The sequence below is a fragment of the Garra rufa genome, chromosome 10 (assembly GCF_049309525.1).
Source record: "Garra rufa chromosome 10, GarRuf1.0, whole genome shotgun sequence".
Classification (NCBI taxonomy): domain Eukaryota; kingdom Metazoa; phylum Chordata; class Actinopteri; order Cypriniformes; family Cyprinidae; genus Garra; species Garra rufa.
The window spans coordinates 28,023,149-28,046,907 of NC_133370.1; the positions used below are offsets into that span (position 1 = coordinate 28,023,149).

At 36.5% G+C, this 23,759-nt stretch overlaps 1 protein-coding gene across 4 annotated transcripts in view; it reads left to right on the plus strand.

Moving 5' to 3' along the window:
• slc12a7a (solute carrier family 12 member 7a) overlaps positions 1-11,721 on the plus strand; it is a 29,212-nt gene extending 17,491 nt beyond the window's left edge. The window contains exons 14-26 of one of the 4 annotated variants that reach the window (XM_073848182.1): positions 832-930; positions 1,694-1,813; positions 1,897-2,001; positions 2,085-2,253; positions 3,327-3,522; positions 3,806-3,975; positions 4,068-4,199; positions 6,090-6,197; positions 6,414-6,524; positions 8,217-8,386; positions 8,515-8,529; positions 10,509-10,642; positions 10,835-11,721. In XM_073848182.1, coding sequence (XP_073704283.1) covers positions 832-930; positions 1,694-1,813; positions 1,897-2,001; positions 2,085-2,253; positions 3,327-3,522; positions 3,806-3,975; positions 4,068-4,199; positions 6,090-6,197; positions 6,414-6,524; positions 8,217-8,386; positions 8,515-8,529; positions 10,509-10,642; positions 10,835-10,926 — 1,621 coding nt within the window. In that variant the 3' untranslated portion in view covers positions 10,927-11,721. The remainder of the gene's footprint in view (positions 1-831; positions 931-1,693; positions 1,814-1,896; positions 2,002-2,084; positions 2,254-3,326; positions 3,523-3,805; positions 3,976-4,067; positions 4,200-6,089; positions 6,198-6,413; positions 6,525-8,216; positions 8,387-8,514; positions 8,530-10,508; positions 10,643-10,834) is intronic. The other 3 variants (XM_073848184.1, XM_073848185.1, XM_073848186.1) reach the window with 3 other exon arrangements.
• The last annotated feature ends 12,038 nt before the right edge of the window (positions 11,722-23,759 follow it).

Here is a 23,759-nt window from a genome sequence, read left to right on the forward strand (position 1 = left end):
TTTTTTTTTTACTGTTTAAAATAACTGCTGTCTATTTGAATATATTGTAAAATGTAATTTATTCCTGTGATTTTAAAGCTGAATTTTTAGCATCATTACTCCAGTCACATGATCCTTCAGAAATCATTGTAATATGCTGATTTGCTGTTCCAAATTTTTTTAATTATTATTATTATTATTATTATTATTATCAATATTTAAAACAGTCGAGTAAATTTTTACAGGATTCTTTGATGCATAGAAAGAACTCAAGATCAGCATTTATCCGAAATAAAAAGCTTTTGTAACATTATACGCTATACCATTCAAAAGTCTGGAGATTTTTGGGAAATAAATTATAGAAATTAATACTTTTATTTAGCAAGGATGAGGAATTGATCAAAAGTGATGATAAAGACATTTATAATGTTACAAAGGATTCAGATTAAATGCTGAACTTTCCACTCATCAAAGAAACCTGAAAAAAATATACTCAGCTGTTTTAAACAGTAATAATAATAATAATAATAATACTTTTTTTGAGCAGCAAATCACAGGAATAAATGACATTTTAAAATATACTGAAATAGAAAACAGTTATTTTAAATACAAATATTTCACAAATTTACTGTTTTTGCTGTACTTTGGATCAAATAAATGAGACTTCTTAGTGTAGCTTTTATTCATTTTATTTCAGTGTTAGATTTAGTTTAGTACACTTTAGTAAACTAAATGTTTTAGAAAACTGTTAACATGTATTTAATTTCAATGAACAAAAATGTTTTTATGTTTTTTTTAAATGGTTTCAGTTTTAGACTATAATTAACCATGCTTCCATTTTCTACTTTGCAGGTTTTTCTTGATGTGTTACCTTTTTGTAAACTTGGCCTGTGCTGTTCAAACACTTCTACGAACCCCAAATTGGAGGCCGAGATTCAAGTTCTACCACTGGTAAGTCACTCTTTGTGATTATTACAGCAACAAGTCAAGTCACCTTTATTTATATAGTGCTTTATACACTACAGATTATTTCAAAGCAGCTTTACAAGGATAGACAGGAAAATAGTGATTTAAAAGTGCAAACAGAGATCAATTCTGCTGTAAAGCAGCTCTAAGAAAAAAAAGAAAGAAAACAATAGTGTCTTTATTCAGCTGAGCTAAGTTCAGTGTTGATTTAGCTCTGTTCAATAACTGTGTAACGACCATCAGTTATGAAAGTACTCTTTAGAAAACAGTGATATTATCCAGCTCAGTTCGGGGGCCAGTTGCATAAACATGGCCATTATGTTAAGACTGTGTCTTAAGTGTAACCAATTAGTCTTTTTAGATTCAAAATAGACCAGTCTACCTTTCTGTAACTGACTTAAAGTTATGACCAGCCCCAGTTCACATCCAACAATGTCAATACAGTCAACAATAAAAGCAACAGGGGGAAGGAACTCAAACACCACTGGTAATAGAAATGATGGAAAAAAAATGGTTCTCCTCAGCAAGCAACAGCTTTGTGGAAAGTGTGTGTTTTGTTGTCCTAAATATGCCCAACAAATTCCTGCTCTTACATGAACACTGGTTTTTCATTAACTAAACAAGTGTAGTGTAATGCTTATTAGTTCCGTCTGCATGTAAATTGAGGTATAATTTACAGGTCTGGGTTAATATTTAATTGTATGAACTACTATTAAATGCACCATTGAATTTATTTATATGTCTGCAGGTCCCTCTCTTTTCTTGGGATGAGCCTGAGTCTGTCCCTCATGTTTGTCTCATCTTGGTATTATGCTTTGACTGTCATACTGATTTCTGGATGCATCTACAAATACATTGAATACAGAGGGTAAGCAAGTGTCCATCAGATTCACTGTTTTCTCAGTAAAATGATATAAATTAACTCCCCAACTTTTCCTCGACATCCCTCAGGGCAGAGAAAGAATGGGGAGATGGTATTAGAGGATTATCCCTTAACGCAGCTCAATATGCCCTAATAAAACTGGAGGAGGCGCCACCTCACACCAAGAACTGGAGGTGAGTGAGCGTCCAAGAAAATAGCACTTCTTTCTACTTGACAGAATCTAAGGGAAACATTTCAAATGTATCTTGTCTTTCAGACCTCAGCTGCTGGTGCTCCTAAAATTGGACTCTGATTTGGGTGTGAAACATCCACGTCTGCTCTCCTTCTCCTCACAGCTGAAGGCCGGGAAAGGCTTGACCATTGTCTGCTCAGTCCTGGAGGGCACCTACATGGCTCGTGAGGCAGATGCTAAGCTCTCTGAAAAGGTGTGAAATTGTGTGAAACACCACATGATAACAGAGGTGTAAAACTCTTTAGTGCCACCAGTGGCTGATTCTTACCTTCTCTAATAGGTACTCAAAATTCATTGGCCAATGAAAGCCATGTTTTCTGAGATACAAAAATGTCCTCATAAACACCTGTGGCACTTTGGACAAAGACATGGCATACCAATTTTTAAGTCATTCGGACAAACGGGTGCATAGTTATAGCCGTTTTTATGTTTTTTCCCTGTTATAGCACCACCAAATGACCAAACTCTACTCTAGTTCAGATTGATCTCAGGGTTGCCAGATTTTCACAATAAAACCTGCCCAATTGCTTCTCAAAAGTAGTCCAATCACATTTTAAGGGGGATCCCCCGCATTCCTGGGGGTAAAACACACATTTTTTTTGTCTGGGTTCACTCAGTAAATTTAGCAAATATTAAGTTATTGGGGTCGCTTTAACCCACAGACATAAAAAAACAGCCCGTGGCAACAGTGTTAAAGTAGCCCACTTGGCAACACTGATTGAGCTCTTACATAATGTGTTCTGAGTTCAAGATTAATAGGCGTTTTAATAAAAGTGGCTGCCTGCCTTACGAACTTCTCATTGCGACAATAAGTCTGAAGTTTAACAATATTTGATAATTATTGATATTCACACTTTTCAGAGAATCTTTCTGCACTGGTTTGGTTATGATGGGGTGAAAAACCTAGAACTAGTTCGCAAAAGTAGATTTAAAAAAAAAAAACTAAATACCTGAACATTTCGGGTGAGGATTGAATCTTGAATCCCTTTAACAGAAGGTTGCTGGCTCAAACTTTACAAAAAAAAAAAACAAGTTTGACCATTGTGCCCTTGAGCCAGACACTTAACTGCTGATTGCTCAAGAGCGAAAGTCCTTGTAATATGTTTATGGCTTATGGTGACATTGTATAACTGTCAGAAAACAAATTCCTTTTAGATTCCTCACCTTTTTATAATTTTTATCTCTCCTGTAGTCAGTTTTGTCAGTTGTCAGAAAATAATCAACATAATGTTAACTTATTACCATTATCCATTGTTTTCCCCACAGAATATCAAAGCAGCCATGGCAAAGGATAAAACAAAGGGTTTCTGTCATGTGGTGGTGTCCTCTAACCAGCGGGATGGTTTCTCTCACCTGATTCAGTCTGCAGGCCTGGGTGGCATGAAACATAATTCAGTGCTGATGGCCTGGCCCGGCAACTGGAAACAGGCCGAGAGCTCCCTCTCCTGGAAGAACTTCATCGGTGCGCATCAATCATTTTCTGATACTGAACTTGCATAAAGTCAGATAATCCGCTTAAGGCAATGAGGTCAGGGATTATTAATGAAGATTATAAAGGTTAAGACTGCAGTTAAACTCTATTTTGAGTGAACTTCTGTAGGCTTAGGTTTCAAAGTACCAAAAAAGTTGCAGTATTACCATAAATCCACATCATCAGTTTGTGAAATAATTTTTTACTGAAAACGGTGCTGTAAATATCTATCAGTTTGACAAAATACTAAAAACTGAAATGCTTTGTCCCAAAGAAACCGTCAGAGAGACGACAGCTGCCCACCAGGCCCTATTGGTGGCGAAAAACATTGATACGTTTCCTACAAACCAGGACCGGTTAGCTGAGGGTACCATTGATGTCTGGTGGATTGTCCATGATGGTGGTCTACTCATGCTTCTTCCCTTCCTGCTCCGCCAGCACAAGGTAGAAGGCAACAGAATGTCTGATATGGAAAACTGCTCCTTTTTTAATCAGTAGTTATCAGACAGTGCTTTTCTCTCCCTGAAATCATGTAGGTTTGGAGAAGGTGCAAGATGAGGATCTTCACAGTGGCTCAGATGGATGACAACAGCATCCAGATGAAGAAAGATCTACAGATGTTCTTGTATCACCTACGTCTTGATGCTAAGGTGGAAGTTGTGGAAATGGTGAGATACAGTTTGGATTTGCCTAAACATGAAATCAATTCCCTGGTGAAAAAACCAGCTAAAACCAGCCTAGGCTGGTTGGCTGGTTTTAGCTGGTCAACCAGCCTGGTTTTAGCTGGTCAAAGCTGGGAGGCAGGCTGGTTTTAGAGGGGTTTTGGCCATTTTTCCAGCCTGGCCAGGCTGGTCAGGCTGGTCTTAGCTGGTCAGGCTGGGAAACCACCAGCTAAAACCAGCCTGGCCAGGCTGGGAGACCAGCTAAAACCAGCCATTTCCAGCTTAAACCAGCTAAGACCAGCCAACCAGCCTTGGCTGGTTTTAGCTGTTTTTTTCAGCAGGGTTATAATGGTTTAATAATTAATCTTTATAATTATTATGGTTAAGTTTGAATAATCACATTTGTGATATAGCTGTCAGCATCGATTATTGCCTGTAATGTATTATGGCCTGTAAACACATGCTTAGGAGTTGTGTTTTATTTAGCAAGCATGTAACCACAGATCATAGATGGAAAAGACCATTTACAGAAAATACAGGTAATTTACTAAGGAAGTTAGATTTTAAAAACAGTTATAGCATAGTTCGTTATAGTTATAGCTATAGTCCGATTTACATAAAAGTTTGCATGCTTCTTTTGAATAATCTGCCGCATGTGCTCACCCAGTTTGTGAAGTTTTGAGTTTTCGTTTAGGATTTATAGGCTTTTGTGTATATTTGGACACACCCATTTATATTCAGCAACCCCCTGATTGCTACCCAAAGGGTAAAATTCGACCTTTTTGATACTTATTGATTTAGAGACTTCAGAGAATTGTGCTGCTGTGCTTATATCGAGAATATTTAATGAACGATTTGATTGACAGCAGTTGTTCTTGAGGCAAAGTTGCTCAGTATGAGGAGATATCAAATGATATAAATGTTGTGAATGTGTGAAACACCATGTGATTACAGAGGTGCAAAACTTGCACCAGTGGCCGATTTCTTTCCTTGTCTAATAGGTGCTCAAATTAATTCGCCAATGATGGCTATGTTTTCTGAGATACACAAATTTCCTCTTAAACACTTGTGGCACTTTGGACAAAAACACAGCCTTTTCACAGGATTTTCAAGTCACTTAGACTAATGGCTGTGTAGTTATAGCTGTTTTTATGGGGTTTTTTCCCTGTTTTAGCACCACCAAATTGCCAAACTCTTTAACACTGTGAGCTCAGGGCTGCCATGTTTTCACAACAAAACCCGCCCAATTGCTACTCAAAACTGGCAACAGTGTTAAAGTAACCCACTTGGCAACACTGATTTCTAAGTTCAAGAGTTATTTTACGTTTTAGTAAAAGTGGCTCCATGCCTTACAAACATTTTGCCGTCTCATTGCGACAGTGAGTCTAAAGTTCAACAATTTTTGATAGTTATTGATATTTACTCTCTAGAGAATCTTTCTGCACTGGTTTGGTAATGATCAGGTGAAAAACCTAGGACTAGTTTGTCTTAGAATACTTGAAAATTTCCGGTGGCGTTGAAATCTGAGGCATGTGTTTTGTCCATCTTGAGGATTCCAACAATATAAGACACTTGAGCCTGCAAGTAACAGCTTAGGAATTATCAGTGATTTTGTACTTTTGATAGTTGTAACACCACCATCAGGCTGATTAGGGATATTGTAGATGGTGTGATTACAATCCCTCCAAGTTTTGAGTCTCTACGACTTACGGTTGGATCTGCCTGATCACTTTAAGAGAAGAATGCTGATCCTTGGACATTCTAACAATTACAATAGGGTTTCAGCCTTACACTCTTGAACCTCCAATAAGAAATGTATAGTATATTACAGTAAATATGGTGAAATGTTTGCAAGATGTTGGAATTGAGCTTTTCAATATATCAATATTTTTGTAGCAAGCAGGCGATATCTCGGCCTTCACCTATGAGAAGACCCTTGTGATGGAGCAACGCTCTCAGATGCTGAAGCAGATGCAGCTTTCTAAGACAGAGCGGGAGAGAGAGGTAATATTTCTCCAGCAATCTATTCTTTTGTTATTACTGTCTGGTTATTATTAGGCTACATGAGGTATAAATCAATATGTTTGCAGTCAATATACTTCATGCAGAATCATAAGTTTTAGAGCCATTTCTTTCATTTAGAGTTAGGGCTCTGTTTTACATGAGGCCTCTTCCTCCTACTTAACAATTGTGGGTTATTTGCTGTGTGGCGACTGCCAGATTCAAAGCATCTCAGATGAATCCCGGAATTCCATCAGGAGGAAGCCCTGCGGACAGAAACCAGCTCAAAGCAACAAGTTTCAAGTGCCAACTGTAATTCTGGACGAGGAGGTAGCTCAGGGGTTTACCTCTTGCCGATGCTATATTTTTACTCTCTGTCAAGGCTTCTACCACCAGATAACCATCCTGTCCACCTCTCCTGAACCTGAACCTCTTTTCCACTGTGGCTGGTACTTGAGCTGGAGCTGGTGTTCAGCTAGAGGCAGTGTTTCCACTGACTTGGGAACTGTGGAAGTTGTGTTCACCAACATCACTGGTCATCTTGTTTGAGACCAGGATTTGCACACCAGGGTTTTTTTCTGTGTAAAAGCGCAGTTCAGTTCCAGATTGGGCACCATTTCTGGCACCAGCCCCAGTGGAAAAGTAGTAATCCCTTTACATTGAGACATGACAGAGCCACAGCTTTCATCAAGGGTTGCCTTTTGCAACTACAAGTCTGCTATGGTTTTTACCTCATAAATGTAAAAATTCCTTATTTAGCAATAACATAGCAATGAAAATGACTGTGGCCCTGAAAATGTCATCATTTAAATTGTTTACAGCATGTCTGCACGTCATTATGGAGCATGAGAACGTCTCGAGTTCTGAGTTTTGAGTGAACATGTGCAACTCCACTAATTATACTACTTTGTTTATTTAATCAAACTGCACTATCATTCAAAAATTTAATCAAAAATACAGTAAAAACAGCAATATTGTAAAATATAATTACAATTTAAAACAACATTTTTTTAAATTTATTTTTAAAATTATTTTTAATCCTGTGATGCAAAGCTGAATTTTCAGCATTAAGCAAATGATTCTTCAGAAATCATTCTGATATGCTGATTTAATGCTCAAGAAACATTTCTTAATTACCAATGCTAAAACAGTTCTGCTTAATTCATGGAATGTTCAAAAGAGAATAGAAACATTTTGTAACTTACAGATGTCTTTTAATGTCACTTCTGATCTATTTAGTGCATCCTTTCTAAATAAAAGCATTCATCTCTTAAAATCAAACCGACACCAAACTTTTGAATGGTAGTGTATTTGTTTGTTTACTTTTGTTTAAAGGAACAGTTCACCAAAAATTAACATTTTGTCATTTCCTCATCCTCATATCATTCAAAACCTGTATACGTTTCCTTCTTATGTTGAACACAAAAGAAGATATTTTAAAGAACTTTGAAGAATGAAACAGTTGTTGGTCCCCATTGACTTGTATAGTTGGGAAAGAAATTCAGTGTAAGCCAATAGGGACCATCAGCTGTCTGATCACCAAAATTCATCAAAATATCTTCTTGTATGAGTTTCTCTCTTATGTTGAACATAAAAGTTTGGAACAACATGGGGGTGAGTGAATTATGACAAACCTTTCATTTTTGGTTAAACTACCCCTTTAATGTATTGAAGAGTTTTGCTCTTTTACTCAGAGGTCAATCTAATTACTAATCCATCATTTTTTTCCCATTTGTGGGTATCGCAACTTTCCCACAACATCCATTCCCTGCTGAAAAGATCAGCATAACTGGTTTTAAATACTGATGAGCTGGTGGTCAACCACCTTGATCAGAAAGCACACCAAACCAGCATAAACCAGCCTGGACCACCAAGGAAATTCACTTGGTCCAAGCTGATCTTTTCAGTAGGTCTTTAACAAAGTTTGCTTATCTAGGTCTTACCAACCTGCTATCTAGTGGCATTGTCAGTGAACATTAATGGAGTTTTCTTTTTGTAAACAAGTGTGTTTTGCTCTTTTAGGCTCAGCTGATTCATGACAGGAACACTAAGTCCCATGCCATTCTAAACGACAAGGCTACGCCAACGTCTGACCGGGTCCATATGACCTGGACTAAAGAAAAGCTGATTAGTGAGAGAAACCGCCTTCGGGAAGCCAACATGACTGTGCGGGACATCTTCAATATGAAACCGTAAGTTCAATAAAGACTGTAGATCAATAAATTCATGTTTGCAGTTTATCTTGAATCTCTTTTATCATGTTTCATACTAAAATCGTTTGCATTTTTTCATGCTAAGACATTTTGTTTTGTCCTTCCAGAGAGTGGGAGAATCTGTAAGTTCCTTTGACTCTTGTGCAAGTGGTTTGTGTGCTTAAGAGTCTGTATTAGTTGTCTGGTCTGTGTTACACTAGTAGATATAAACAGGATGTGTTGCATGTGTGTCACACTAAACATGCAGAATGAATTGGTGTGTCTCTGTGTGTGGCCTGCTTAAGTCATTGTGAGTCACAGTCCCGGCATGTGTCAGCATGAAGCGTTGTGACATAGATGTTTCTGTTTGCATGTGTTTCATAACTAACTTTGTGCTTGCTTGAGATAACACCTACATTTAGTCAGCTAGTATGATGGTACATGTATGTATTATTTTTAGTGCTAAGCTGCAGAATATTGGCTATTAGTTGTATTAAGCACGTTTCATGGATGTATTGTGTTTTTTTATGCTGTTGAGATCTGTTTCTGGTTATTAATTCATGCTTAACATTTAACATATAGATGAATTGTGCATTAATTATACATTTCACTCATTTAGGGCTGTATTGATTTCAGACTTCAGGCTTATCTGTTTTCTAGCAAAGCTGATGGTTGTTTCATGAAATCCTTTGCCAAGTTGAGCTTTGAGAAAATTTACATACACCCTGCAGAATCTGCAAAATGTTTATTTTACCAAAATAAGAGAGATCATACAAAATGCACATTGTTTTATTTGGTACTGACCTGAAGAAGATATTTCACATAATAGTCCACAAGAGAAAATAACAGTTGAATTTAAAAAAAAGACCCCGTTCAAAAGTTTACATACACTTGATTCTTAATACTGTGTTGCTACCTGAATGAGCCACAGATTTTTTTTTAGTTTAGTGATAGTTGTTCATAAGTCCCTTGTTTGTCCTGAATAGTTAAACTGCCCGCTGTTCTTCAGAAAAATCCTTCAGGTCCCACAAATTCTTTGGGTTTTCAGCTATTTAGTTTTTTTAAACCCTTTTCAACAATTACTGTATGATTTTGAGATCTATCTTTTTACACTGAGGACAGCTGAGGGACTCATATGCAACTATTACAGAAGGTTCAAACACTCACTGATGCACAATGTATTAAGAGCTGGAGGGTGAAAACTTTTGAACAGAATGAGGATGTGTATATTTTTCTTATTTTGCCTAAATATTATATATATATATTAGTTTAGTACAGCCCTTCCAAAGCTACAGAAGATACTTTAGATGTTTCCCAGAAGACAAAATAAGTTAAATTTACCCTGATCTTCAAATTCAAAAAGTTTTCACCCCTAGCTCTAAATGCAACCTCTTTTTTCTTCTGAAGCATCAGTGAGCATTTAAACCTTCTGTAATAGTTGCATAAGAGTCCCTCAGTTGTCCTCAGTGTAAAACGATGGATCTCAAAATTATACAGTCATCATTGGAAAGAGTTCAAATACACACACATTCTGAGAAACCAAAGAATTTGTGGGACCTAAAGGACTTTTTTGAAGAACAGTGGGCACAAACAAGCAGCTCTGAACAAGCAAGCAGCCAATTTTTTTTTAAATCAATACAGTTATACAGCAAGAAGCTTTAAAGGATTGGTTCACTTCCAGAATAAACATTTCCTGATAATTTACTCACTTGAATGTCATCCAAGATGTACATTTCTTTCTTTCTTTCTTCATTTGAAGAAATTAAGTTTTTAAGGAAAACATTCCAGGATTTTTCTCCATATAGTGGACTTCAATGGGAGCCAACGGGTTGAAGGTCCAAATTGCAGCTTCAAAGGGATCTACACACACATTCTATACATTTTAACCACAGATGCTCGTATTGCACTAGCTCGACTTCATGCATTACGTAATCACATTGGAAAGGTCACGCATGATGTAGACGGATGTACCAACCCAGTGTTTACAAAGCGAATTTTGCATTCATGTTCAAATTCAGTTAATGACCTTTCATATATAAAGCACAATTACTGTTGCTCGTGTTTCTCAAAGTTCTAAACACTGAGTCTCAGTGCTAAATGTAAATGACTGAATTTTTCACAGGGATCAGACTAACGTGAGAAGAATGCACACTGCAGTCAAACTGAATGAGGTTGTAGTCAGAAAATCCCAGGGAGCCCAACTGGTGCTGCTGAACATGCCAGGACCACCCAAAAACACGGGCGGAGACGAGAATTGTATCCTTTCATCAGCTGAATGCAGACAGTTGCACATCTACTTTAAAAGGCTGATATATAGCTAAAACATAGGAAAGAATCTTGATAACATGCTCTGTCGTTTTCTTTCAGACTGAAAGCTTAATTTGTAGTGAGTTACAGTTTAAATGTCACCTTCATGTACACCAGTTCTCCTTCACTCTGAGGCTTCAGACATGGAGTTCCTGGAGGTCCTTACAGAGGGATTGGACCGGGTGCTGCTGGTCCGAGGAAGCGGCAGGGAGGTCATCACCATTTACTCATAGCATCCCACAGAAGCAGACACTGAGGAGAGTATTTCTGTGAGGAGAGACTGTCCAGAGCTGCACAGATTCTGCACAGATGGACTCAGGACAGGAGGTCCCACTCCAGCTGCAGGCCAGCACAACACATTTGAGGATCAAAGAGGATTTTCTTCCGATTCACAAAAACGCATTTTATAACGAGGTGTAAACACGGTCCTTGGATGTGGTTCTTATTAGTGATTTAAATAAAGACAGGCCAAAGACGTATTCCATAAGACTTGAAGAGCGCGACATTAGCTGTCTTATTGCTGAGACTGTAAAGGACAGTGTTTGAATCAGTAAAGTGTTTGTAATTTATATGTATTAAATGTATAGTTTTGCATCTCATCACCTTCCTCTGCTGAGCTTTATGTACTATGTGATGTTAGTTTGATTCGTAAGAGTTTTTATGTCAGTTTTTCATATACTCGCATTGCAGTATGAGTAAAATTGTGAATTATATGAGCCAAATCATATTGTTGAAATCTCTCAGTTCTTAATAGTTTTAATTCAACATTTTATTAGAAATGTTTTTCTTCAAAAGTTTCAAAGTTTTTTTTATGATCTAATGAACCTTTTTCCAGTATGAAGAACTAGTTTCATGGATGTTATTGGTTCGTCATGGAACCATAGATGCCAATAAAAAACTTTTATTTTTAAGAATACAGTATAAGTGTCCATCATGAAGATAAATTCAGTGTTGATAGAGATCTTTTATATCACTACACTCCTAACTGGAAACAGTGTAAATAATAAAAAAATATAGTGACTGAATCATTTATGCATTGCTGAATTTTTTTTTATCACTAAACACTGAAACTTGCAATCAAATCTCACAGGCCTGTTGCACAATGCACACCCTTCTCTCCAGTAGAGGGAGATGAACACAAACCATTAATCACTTCCTTTGTGATGTTCTGTTTTGACTGACATCTCAGTTTTCAGTACTCTTGATCAGACAGGACTGAACTTAATATGTTTAATATTTACTATATATTTACATTAGGATACATTAGTCCTGGACATTAGGTTTTTTATTGTAATCACAAAATATTGTTCAATATTCACCTTATTTTTCCTGTAAGAGTTGGAGTGGCCATTTGCAAATTTTATGGGTTTGGCTTCCAGTCTCATCCGCATCCAGATATTTTTATCTGTACAAAACAGTTCGATTTGCTGCTTGATACTGCAAATTGTTGTGTGTTACCTTATGTGACCCTGGACCACAAAACCAGTCATATGGGTAATTTTTATAAGGGTAAAATTGAGACTGAATAAATAAGCTTTGATTGATGTATGGTTTGTTAGGATAGGACAATATTTGAATATTTGGAATCTGAGGGTGCAAAAAAATCAAAATATTGAGAAAAGTTGTCCCAATTAAGTTCTTAGCAATGCATATTACTAATCAAAAATTACGTTTTTATATATTTATGGTAGGAAATTTAGAAAATATCTTCATGGAACATGATCTTTACTTAATATCCTAATAATTTTTGCCATAAAAACAATTTATAATTTTGACAAATACAATGTATTTTTGCCTATTGCTAAATATCTGTACTACTTATGACTAGTTTTGTGGTCCAGGTTTTTTTTTTTTTTTTTTTTACATTTACATTTAGACATTTAGCAGATGCTTTTATCCAAAGCAAAGTACAAAAGAGGGCACTAGAAGCAATCAAAATCAACAGAAGAGCAATAACATGAAAGTGCTATGACAAGTCTCATTTAGCCTAACACAGTACACAAAGCAAGTTTTTTTTAATTATGTAGTAAATAAAAAGAAAATAGATTAGAATAAAAGAATAAGAATAAAAAGAAAAAGCAAGCTAGTATTAGAGGGCTAAAAATAGATAGAATACAAAAAAACAGGGAAGCTAGTGTTTGTTTGCTTGTTTGTTTGTTTTTAAGGGGTCATCGGATGCCCATTTTCCACAAGTTCATATGATTCTTTAGGGTCTTAATGAAAAGTCTCTAATATACTTTAGTTAAAAATTCTCAACAGGAGTGTAAAAAACACCCGTTTACCTTGTCAAAATCAGCTCTGCATAATTTCAGCTCATTTTAAGACATGGCCCCTTTAAATGCCACCGAGCTCTGCTCCCCCCGCCCCTCTCTGGAACTATGTTTACTTTAGCCGCATTTAGCTGCATTTAGCCGCGTTTAGCTGCATTTATCGGCGAAACTTGCCAACAAGCACATTATTAAGAAAGGCCATTAGCAAAGATGCATAAAAAAACCCTTATACTCACTTCTGCTGTGGGTGAAGCTGCAATACGAATGATTTACATGAAGATAGATGCATATGTAGATCGGGATCGACACTTTCCTTTTAAAAACTAAAGTAACGTTAAACCTCTGTGTCTTCAGTGGCTCAGATGTCGGTAGTAAATGACTACTGCTATGTTCATTATTACATCCAACAACAGAACACCTTGATCTCTCAATTAGAGTCTTCCTCTGCACCTGAGTCGACTGTTTCAGCTCGGTGAGGGCGGGTCTAAGGTAAGACGCTAATGTCAATCAAATGTGTTTCGTCACAACGACAAGAAGCTGAGAATGATCTGATTTTAAAAAGAGGATATTACTTTTAAAGATTAAAAAAATACCACTGGGTGGATTTTTATCATTGTAGGGTGGTTGTGTACACAAACTGCCAACACACATTAATGTTCAAACAGCATGTAAAAGTGAGTTTTGCACCCGATGACCCCTTTAAGAAAACAAGCAGTAAGTAAATTAATAGAGTATAAGTCTAAAAGGGCTATTTTTTTTAAAGAATAGAATTAGAAAAGAGGGTGCTAGAGTTAGAGGGTCAAATAAAGATGGAAGAGATGTGTTTTTAGCCGATTTTCTTGAAGATGGCTAAGGACTCAGCTGTTCGGATTGAGTTGGGCAGGTAATTTTCACCAGGAGGGTACATTTAATGTGGAAGTCTGTGAAAGTGATTTTGTGCCTCTTTAAGTTTGTCACAATAATATGCCGTTCACTTGCAGAACGAAAGCTTCTAGAGCAGGGATCATCAAATCTGGACCTCGAGATCCATTTTCCTGCAGAGTTTAGCTCTTACCCTAATCAAACACACCTGAGCATGCTAATCAAGGTCTTCAGGATCATTAGAGAATAACAGGTAGGTGAGTGTGATCAGGGTTGGAGCTAAACTCTGCAGCGCATTGGACCTCCAGGGTAAGATTTGGGGAACCCTGTTCTAGAGGGTACATAAGTCTGAAGTAATGAATTTAGGTAAAGGGGTGCAAAGCCAGTGGTGGTTTTGTAGGCAAACATTAATGCCTTGAATTTTATGCGAGCAGCTATTGGTAGCCAGTGCAATTGATGAAGAGAGGTGTAACATGCATTTTTTCCAAGTCATTAAAAATTAATCCTGCAGCCGCATTCGGTTTGATAGAGCTGGTTGGAAGACCTGCCAAAAGAGCATTGCAATAGTCCAGCCTGGACAGAACACGAGTTTGAACAAGGAGCTTGAATTTTAATGTATCTTTATTATATTAATTATTATCTTAAACACTCTGGTTTGTAGTGCAAACAGTTTTACCGTTTACTGCACATTCTCATTATTCCCCTATAGCTAATGAACCAAAGTCTCGCCTGTAGGTGTACTTCCGTGTTGAAGAATATGGTGGATTACCAAAGAATATAGAAAGAATATAGGGAATTTAGGGAATAACTATTCCATTTACCTTGAAACACCCTAACTGCAACCTTAATATGCCTCTAGTGTTTCACATGAAGCTCTATTTTGAGTTTATTCCCTTGGCAAGTTTTTTTATCATGTGATATGGAATGACTCATTTCAATAGCTTGCAGTTATAGTGCTTGTCCCGGTGCACACCAGTACAAAAAGACACTGTATCAAGAGCTATTTTAGCTCACCTGCCCTCACATAGGGGTAAATTATTATAATTATATATGTAACAGTAACTTTGTTTTTACCAATAGGACTTTCTACTTAAAATCAGCAAGAAAAAAAAAAAAAAAACAGTCATAAGGATCAATTTTTTAAAATTGACATTTATACACCATCTTTCCATTTCCATTGATGTATGGTTTGTTAGTATTTAAGTATTTAACAGTATTTGACCGAGATTTAACTATGTGATCTTTTTTTTATCTGAGGGTGCAAAAAAAATCTAAATATTGAGAAAATCCCTGTTGTCCAATTAAAGTTCTTAGCAATGCATATTACTAATCAAAAATTAAGTTTTTATATATTTACAGTAGCACATTTACCAAATATCGCCATGGAACGAGATCTTTACTTAATATCCAAATGATTTTTGGCATAAAGAAAAATTGATCATTTTAACCCATGCAATGTATTTTTGGCTATTGCTACAAATATACCCACTACTTAAGACTGGTTTTGTGGTCCAGGGATCACAAATATCAAAATATTTGTTGGTTAATATAATTCAAAATGAAATAAAAGAAAATTATATAAATGTGTCATTGGTTACAAATTGATATTTGTGGATTTTTTTTTTTTTTTTTGGGCCCATTTATTTTTATTTAGTAAAGACCAAAATATTCATTGAGGATTCCACATTCGCTTTGTCTGTCTTCTTCCACAGACCGGAGATGTGCTCTCAACATAATGGGTTCTTCTGTTCACAGCACTAGAGGATACAAGTGTTTTGTGATGGCTCCTTGTGCCAAAGCCTCTGTTGCCTTTCACCCCAGAAACTCAAAATGATTTAAAGGTGACATATCATGAAAATCTGATTTTTCCATGTTTAAGTCAGGTCCCCATTGCATCTACCAACCTAAATTCGTGAAAAAAAAAAACAGCCCAGCAGCTTTGTTCTGGTAAGCATTTCTCTACAAGTATGTGAAAAAATGAGCCACTCTGATTTAGCTCCCCCCCATGACAAGGTAAGGGAATCTTACCGCCCCTTAATCTGCACGTTTCCACCCACGGCACTGCCATGTTTTACAGAACATTATTTAGAGTCCCAGCCTCAAAGGAGAAAAGTGTGGATTTATTGATTTATTTACTGCATATTACACTGGTACAGATCTAATATAAACATATAATTTCTTTCCCAGCTGTTTAGCTTCACAGACACACAACTCATGTGTGTTTTTAACATAGACTTGTGTGTATTTGACAGTTAAAGTGCAATAAGACATAAAAGAGAAGTTAGTTTAGTCCTCACATGCCATGTGACAGCCGCTTTCTGTGTGCATGCTTTGGATGTGTGCGTTCAGAAAACCCTATATCGGGAGTTTAAACTATGGTTTCAAATGCAGGATTTCAGCGTGATATACATGATAATCAAACTCATACAGATGTTTTTTTTATTTTTTTATTTTTTATCAGAGTATCTGAGGTACAAGCTGTAAAGTCATAGCCCTATTCTAGTAAAGTGGGCAGAGAGCAGCAGCTCATTTACATTTAAAGAGCCCTGCATGGAAGTATCTTTCTGCTTCTACTTAAAATAGGCATTTTCAAAATTCTATAATAAATGATCATATTAATATATGATCATTTATTACATGATACATGATAAATGGGATATTTTGAGCTGAAACTTCACAGACACATTCTGGGGACACCTGAGACTTATATTAAATATTGTAAAAAGGGGCATAATAGGTCTCTTTTAATGATTAAGTCACATATATTTTTACAAAACGTGACTTACATTCATATGAGATGCAGCCACTGTATTATGTGCTACTTCTAAATATGACGTGTTCTGAATATTATAATTGAAATAATAATTAATTTGTTAATTAATTAGTAGGTCCTTATCAGTGCTAGTACCCTTACCAAAAAGAAATATACTTCATGTTTATTTCGTTAGGTATACTTAAATAAAGTTCAAGTATATTTTTAAGTAATAAGTATACAAATGTCAGTGTACTAGTAGTATACTTTTTAAGTGTACTATTTCAGTTCTCACTGGGACTAAATTGGCCCACTTTCTATTATATAAAAAACTGCAAGTATACTAAAAGTGAGCTTATAGGTATAGTTTAAATACTTTTTGTGCATTTTTAGTACACTTTGAAGTATAGTCTCAGTAAACTACTAGTTTAGTAGTTTTATACTGCAAGTACACTCTTAAGTTTTCTTTAAGTGCACTTTACATCATACTTTAAGTATACTACTATGTCCATATTTAGGTATTAATTTGTTTATATTTTGTTATATGAATATTTAAACATACAACACATCAAAAGAAAGAACAGGGTACTTGCATGTGGGTAGATTATAAAATAAATAAATAAACAACATTTGAACAAAAAGCTAAACAAAAAAGACTATTCATGATAATCAAAATGTAGATGGAGTTGATCAACACCCCAAAGCATGACAGTCATCATTACCTCTTCATGGGTCGACATTGTATTCTGAGATGTATTCTCAATATATTTCTGATAAGTACATAAAAAGTATACTGAAAGTATACTGTCCTAATTTAGTTTAAAAGAAGTATACTGATAGCACACTGGAGTAAACTTCTTTTTCGTAAGGGTAGTCCATTTTCAGTGTCATTTTATTTATTTATTTTTTTTGAAAAAAGAAAGAAAGAAAGAAAGTCTGAATCTTATCCTACATTCCCTCTGCCTTTCCCCTCTTTTCTTTGATCTTCTTGAGAAGGAGCGAAGGTATTGTGTAGGTGTCAAGTGAATGTCACACTAGGAGATCCTAAAGCTTTAACCAGGGTCAACACTCTAACTCTGGCATGAATGACTTTTCCTCCCAGTCTGAACATCATGACAATTCATCTCTTTCAAGCATGGGAAAAAAAGTAGGTGGAATACAGTCTTAAAAATAAAAGACACAAATAGAGCTAAAGAGCATTTTACAGCCTAGTGCCATAGGAGAACTTATGTCCCATAAAGAACTTTTTATTTTCTAGTTTATTTGAAAAAAAGTGCTGGTGATTTAAACAACCCAGACACATACAGTGGTGTGAAAATGTGTTGGCCCCTTAATATTTTTTGCATGTTTGTCACACTTTAATGTTTCAGATCATAAAACAAATTTAAATATTCATCAAAGATAACACAAGTAAACACATCATGCAGTTTTTGAATTAAGTGTTTTTTTATGAAGGGAAAACAAAATCCAAACCCACCTGGCCCTGTGTGAAAAATTGCCCCCCCCCCCCCCTGTTAAAACATAACTGTGGTTTATCACAGGCTTGATTACTGCCACACCTTTTCGCAATCAAGAAATCACTTAAATAGGACTTGCCTGACAAAGTGAAGTAGACCAAAAGATCCTCAAAAGCTACACATTATGTTGAGATCCAAAGAAATTCAGGAACAAATGAGAAAGAAAGTAATTGAGACCTATCAGTCTGGAAAAGGTTATAAAGCCATTTCTAAAGCTTTGGGACTCCAGCGAACCACAGTGAGATCCATTATCCACAAATGGTGAAAACATGGAACAGTGGTGAACCTTCCCAGGAGTGGCCGGCCGACCAAAATTACCCCAAGAGCGCAGGAACGACTGATCCAAGAGGTCACAAAAGACCCCACAACAACATCTAAAGAACTGCAGGCCTCTCTTGCCTCAGTTAAGGCCAGTGTTCATGACTCCACCATAAGAAAGAGACTGGGCAAAAATGGCCTGCATGGCAGAGTTCCAAGACGAAAATCGCTGCTGAGCAAAAAGAACATAAAGGCTCGTCTCAGTTTTGCCAGAACCCATCTTGATGATCCCCAAGACTTTTGGGAAAATACTCTGTGGACTGACGAGACAAAAGTTGAACTTTTTGGAAGGTGTGTGTCCCATTACATCTGGTGTAAAAGTAACACAGCATTTCAGAAAAAGAACATCATACCAACAGTTAAATATGGTGGTGGTAGTGTGATGGTCCTGGAACACTTACCATAAAATCCTGAAGGACAATGTCCGGCCATCTGTTCGTGACCTCAAGCTGAAGCAAACTTGGGTTCTGCAGCAGGACAATGATCCAAATCACACCAGCAAATCCACCTCTGAATGGCTGAAGAAAAACAAAATGAAGACTTTGGAGTGGCCTAGTAAAAGTCCTGACCTGAATCCTATTGAGATGCTGTGGCATGACCTTAAAATGCAGTTCATGCTTGAAAACCCTCCAATGTGGCTGAATTACAACAATTCTGCCAAGATGAGTGGGCAAAAATTCCTGCACAGCGCTGTAACAGACTCACTGCAAGTTATCGCAAACGCTTGATTGCAGTTGTTGCTGCTAAGGGTGGCCCAACCAGTTATTAAGTTTAAGGGGCAAACACTTTTTCACACAGGGCCATGTGGGTTTGGATTTAGTTTTTCCTTCATAAAAAAAAAACTTCATTAAAAAACTGCATGTTGTGTTTACTTGTGTTATCTTTGATGAAAATCAGGAAGGGGACCAACACTTTTTCACACCACTGTACTCTGAAGAACCTGTATTTTAAATCTAGTATTTTAATCTCCAAAGAACCATATAAGGTAAGAGCCCTATGCAATGAAAAACACTTTTAAATAAAAACTGTAGCTTATTAATATTATTCACAAGGTGGTATTACAGCAAAGTCTATCTATAAATATGCATTATGAAAAATCTAGCTTTTTCAATTTAAAAGCAGGGTTTTTTTTTAATTACTTGAGCTGTAAAGGCCATGTGACTAATCACTCTGGAGCCACCATAAAATCATGATGAAGTCATGTCATTGAGAATCAAGGGTCAAAAAGAGCACATTTTATTTCTCATGTGAAGAGGAAGTTCACATAAAACTTTTAAAGGAACACTAGCAGAAAATGCCCTTTGAAAGGTCAGAGAGAGGGTGGAAAATGTTCCTATAAAACTAAATATTTAATGTTTTTTGGCACACATACACTACTAAGACTATAAGTGGGCCTCAGGGAGAAAAATGAACATTCTTGTGTCATGTTACGTTACTCAATTGCTCTGATTCAATCAACGAACTACATCTACTACTTCTTGACTTAATTTCTATTTTAGATTGTAAATCAAGAGCGCTCTAACAGATTTGTCCACAGTCAGTACAACACAAGGTCTTCTCTGTGATTACAGACTTGACTGCTGTAAATATAAATGGTGCATGCTGAAAAGCGTGAGGTCAGTATTTTGTGTAATTGACATCCTCACCAGCGCGAGTGTTGGCCTCATGCAGCTAATACAGTCACATCCCACGAAATGAAATTCCTCTCGGGTCACACTGTGTCACTGCTTCCAGTCCTGTGAATGCAGAGTCTGTTCCCTCTTCTGAACTTATGATATTATTTTGGTTACTATAGCAGTAAACAGTGTGGGGGTACACAATATGTCTTAATGTTCAGATGCCATGGAAAAAAATCAGCTTGGAGGTCCATGTAGGTCTGTGCTGGATTGGTTCTGCAAATAGACTAGATTTAGTTCGTGAGTAAACCCTAACTAGTTGACCATGTAGTCCCCCTTTTGAAAAAAAAAAAAACAGCATATGCTGGTTAGTTATGTTTTGAAGCATGGCAACTAGTTTGAGCCACTTTAAGTCTGTCCTGAGCTGGTTATGAGCTGGTTTAAGATGGTCATGTGCTGGTATAACCAACTTAGGACCAGCTTTTTTGAAAGAAGTCTCTTATGCTCACCAATGCAGTAAAAAAGGCTTCATAAAGAGAATAATGTCTTATGTAGATTGACAAACATTTTGTGTTAAAGGTTAATCTATAATTAATCAAATGTGTTAGCGTGTGTGTGTAACTTGTATTCTCTATGTAATTGGTACCAAATGTCCACACAAGTATAGTAATAACAGTAAATTTAGGCTTTGTGGGGACATTTTTTGGTCCAAATGAGGAAACAAGCTTATAACTCATACAGAATAAAGTTTTTAAATAATCTAAAAAGGTTTTTGTGAGGAGTATATTTTGTGAGGAGTACAGTTTGTAGTAGAAAAACCATTACATCCTATAATATGTCCACCTAGGACATGGAAACCCAGCATGTGTCTCAAGAGTATTAGAGTATATAATGTCAGCATTATACACCTAATCATGCCTGGCATCAATTTACAAGATATAATGAGATTTAAATGTAAGTCCGAAGGTAACAAGTTTATGAAATGCTCATGAGAACTGAAAATCCTGGGAAAGCTTTCAATAGCAACTCAGTCAAGTTAGTCAGAAAAGACATGAGAATAAGGAAGACAGCTCTTTCCCATGTTTAGATGAGAGACACTGACTTTGAAGATGTGGAAGATGATCATAGAACATTTCCACGACATCAAAACCGTTTAAACAATCTCATGTTAGTCTATCGAGCCATCAGGAGGCTGGGAAACACATCCGTCAGTATTTGTTTGTATACATTATAATGAAATCAAGTGTTTTCTATAACAAATCCAGGAACTGACTGCTCCTCTGAGACCATACTGTCACATTTTGTTTCACTAACATATATAATGTTTATGTTTATAGACATTCAACTTGGGTAAACAGAAAAATACAAAAAATTGGGTAAAAAAAACAAATCAAAACAAACTTCAGTATGTGATCACAGAAAGACCATGCTAAAATCTTGGTCATGCTCTCAATTAACGAATTTCACAGAAAGTCATGGCCACAAACACAAAAATTTATGCTTCAGCCTATAAAATCTGTTCAGATTTTGAAAATCATGTGGTGCCTTTATTGGTTCAAACTACTGGATACCATGCTTTGTGTTGTATATTGTGTTGCATAAACTTCTTCTTGGAGAAGCTACTGGCATAAGCTGCAGGGCGCAAATTGAGTTAGCCCTTATTAACTTGGCGTCTGTATACTTAACCTAGCTAAGGTCAGTCGACATCTGACCTTGTCAACAGCACATTATGTTTGAGTTGTAGCCACAGTGCTTAACCTGAGTAAAATTAAGTTAACTATGTCTGTGCAAGTTCTTAAAGGTATAGTTCACCCAAAAAATTAAATTCTGTCATTAATTACTCACCCTCATGTCATTCCAAACCAGTAAGACCTTCATCTTCAGAACACAAATTAAGATATTAAGAGATTTTTGATGAAATCCGAGAGCTTTCTGACCTTGCTTAGACAGCAATGCAACTGAGATGTTCAAGGCTTTGAAAGGTAGGAAAGACATCGTTAAAATAGTCCAAAAAAAATCTTTAAAATGAATGTGTCAGGTGCATTGCTGTCTATGCAGGGACAGAAAGCTCTCGGATTTCATCAAAAATACCTTAAACGGGTCATCGGATGCTCATTTTCCACAAGTTGATATGATTCTTTAGGGTCTTAATGAGAAGTCTATAACTTTCTCAATGGTAGTGTAAAAAACACTCTTTTCACTCTTCAAACAACATCCGATGACCCCTTTTAATTTGTGTTTCAAAGATGAATAAAGGTCTTACGGGTTTGGAATGACATGAGGGTGAGTAAATTTTGATATAATTTTCATTTTGGGGTAAACTATCTCTATAAATGACAACAATATAACCCACTGTCTTAGGTTCTTTATTGGCACTGATGGTTCTGTGCAGAACCCATCTTTTTTTAAGAGCGCATAGCTATGTTTATTTTTAGAAGGTAAATCATTCAGCTTTACAGTCATAAATATGATTTGATTGGTCCAAGCATACATCTCTACACAAATTGAAGCTCATTCCCTGAGCATGAGTTCTCCAATTAGTTCTGGGGCATGTCAGGTCATCTGTATTCTCCAGCATTTCAGTGGCTTTCCCACAAAACCATTATCATTTCAAGACTAGCTAATTGCAGGTTGTTGACAAAAATCACCCATTAATTTATCACCTTAACAAAACACTTCATCGTGCAGACTTTTGTGTGCTGAAACATGAGAGCTTAAATGGACCGGGATGAGTTCTCTCATGATGATAACTCTCATGATGAAGAATAAGGGCTCTTGTGGAGCAGGATCTTTTGTTCTGGACCAAAGACTTCCAAAGATGTTTTGTCTGACACAGGATCCGTGCCCCTGATTTGTTGCATTGTTTCAGGGAGAGGTATGAGTGCCCTAAGGCAGCTCTGCAAGTCTCTAAAGGGACAGTGTGGGGTTTAAAAGCCCCCTGGTGAAAGTCAAACAAGGCTTTTGCCTCCCGGGTGGTCCTTCATGGACGTTATTCTTCAGTACTTTAAGTAGTCTCTCAGGAGTTTGCTCAGTGTGGTACATGAATTCTTCATCTTCACTGGCTTTTGTCTCTAAGCATGTAGTCTTATCTTAAAAGCATCAGGGAATAAAGAAGAAATAATAATGATGGAAAGGCAATTGTGCTGATGTGACTGTTAACCGATACTTTAATAAAACGATAGATTTTGTTCTTGCATTTAGATGGAAAATACATCTTAACTATTAACTTTTATTATTTACTATTACAGAGGGTTCAAACCCTCACTGATGCTTCAGACAGAAAAACGATGCATTAAGAGGCAAGGGGGGAGAAAACTTTTGGAATTTGAAGATCAGGGTAAAATTTTACTTATTTTGTCTTCTGGGAAACATGTAAGTATCTTCTGTAGCTTCTGAAGGGCAGTACTAAATAAAAAGAAAATGTGATATTTAGGCAAAAAAAGAAAAATGCACACATCCTCATTCCGTTCAAAAGTTTATACCCCTGGCTCCCAATGCATTGTTTTTCCTTCTGAAGCATCAGTGAGCATTTGAACCTTCTGTAATAGTTGCATATGAGTCCATCAGTTGTCCTCAGTGTGATAAGATAGATCTCAAAATCATACAGTCATTATTGGAAAGGGTTCAAATACACAAAAATGCTAAAAAACCAAAGAATTTGTGGGACCTGAAGGATTTTTCTGAAGAACAGCAGGCAGTTTAACTGTTTAGGACAAACAAGGGACTCATGAA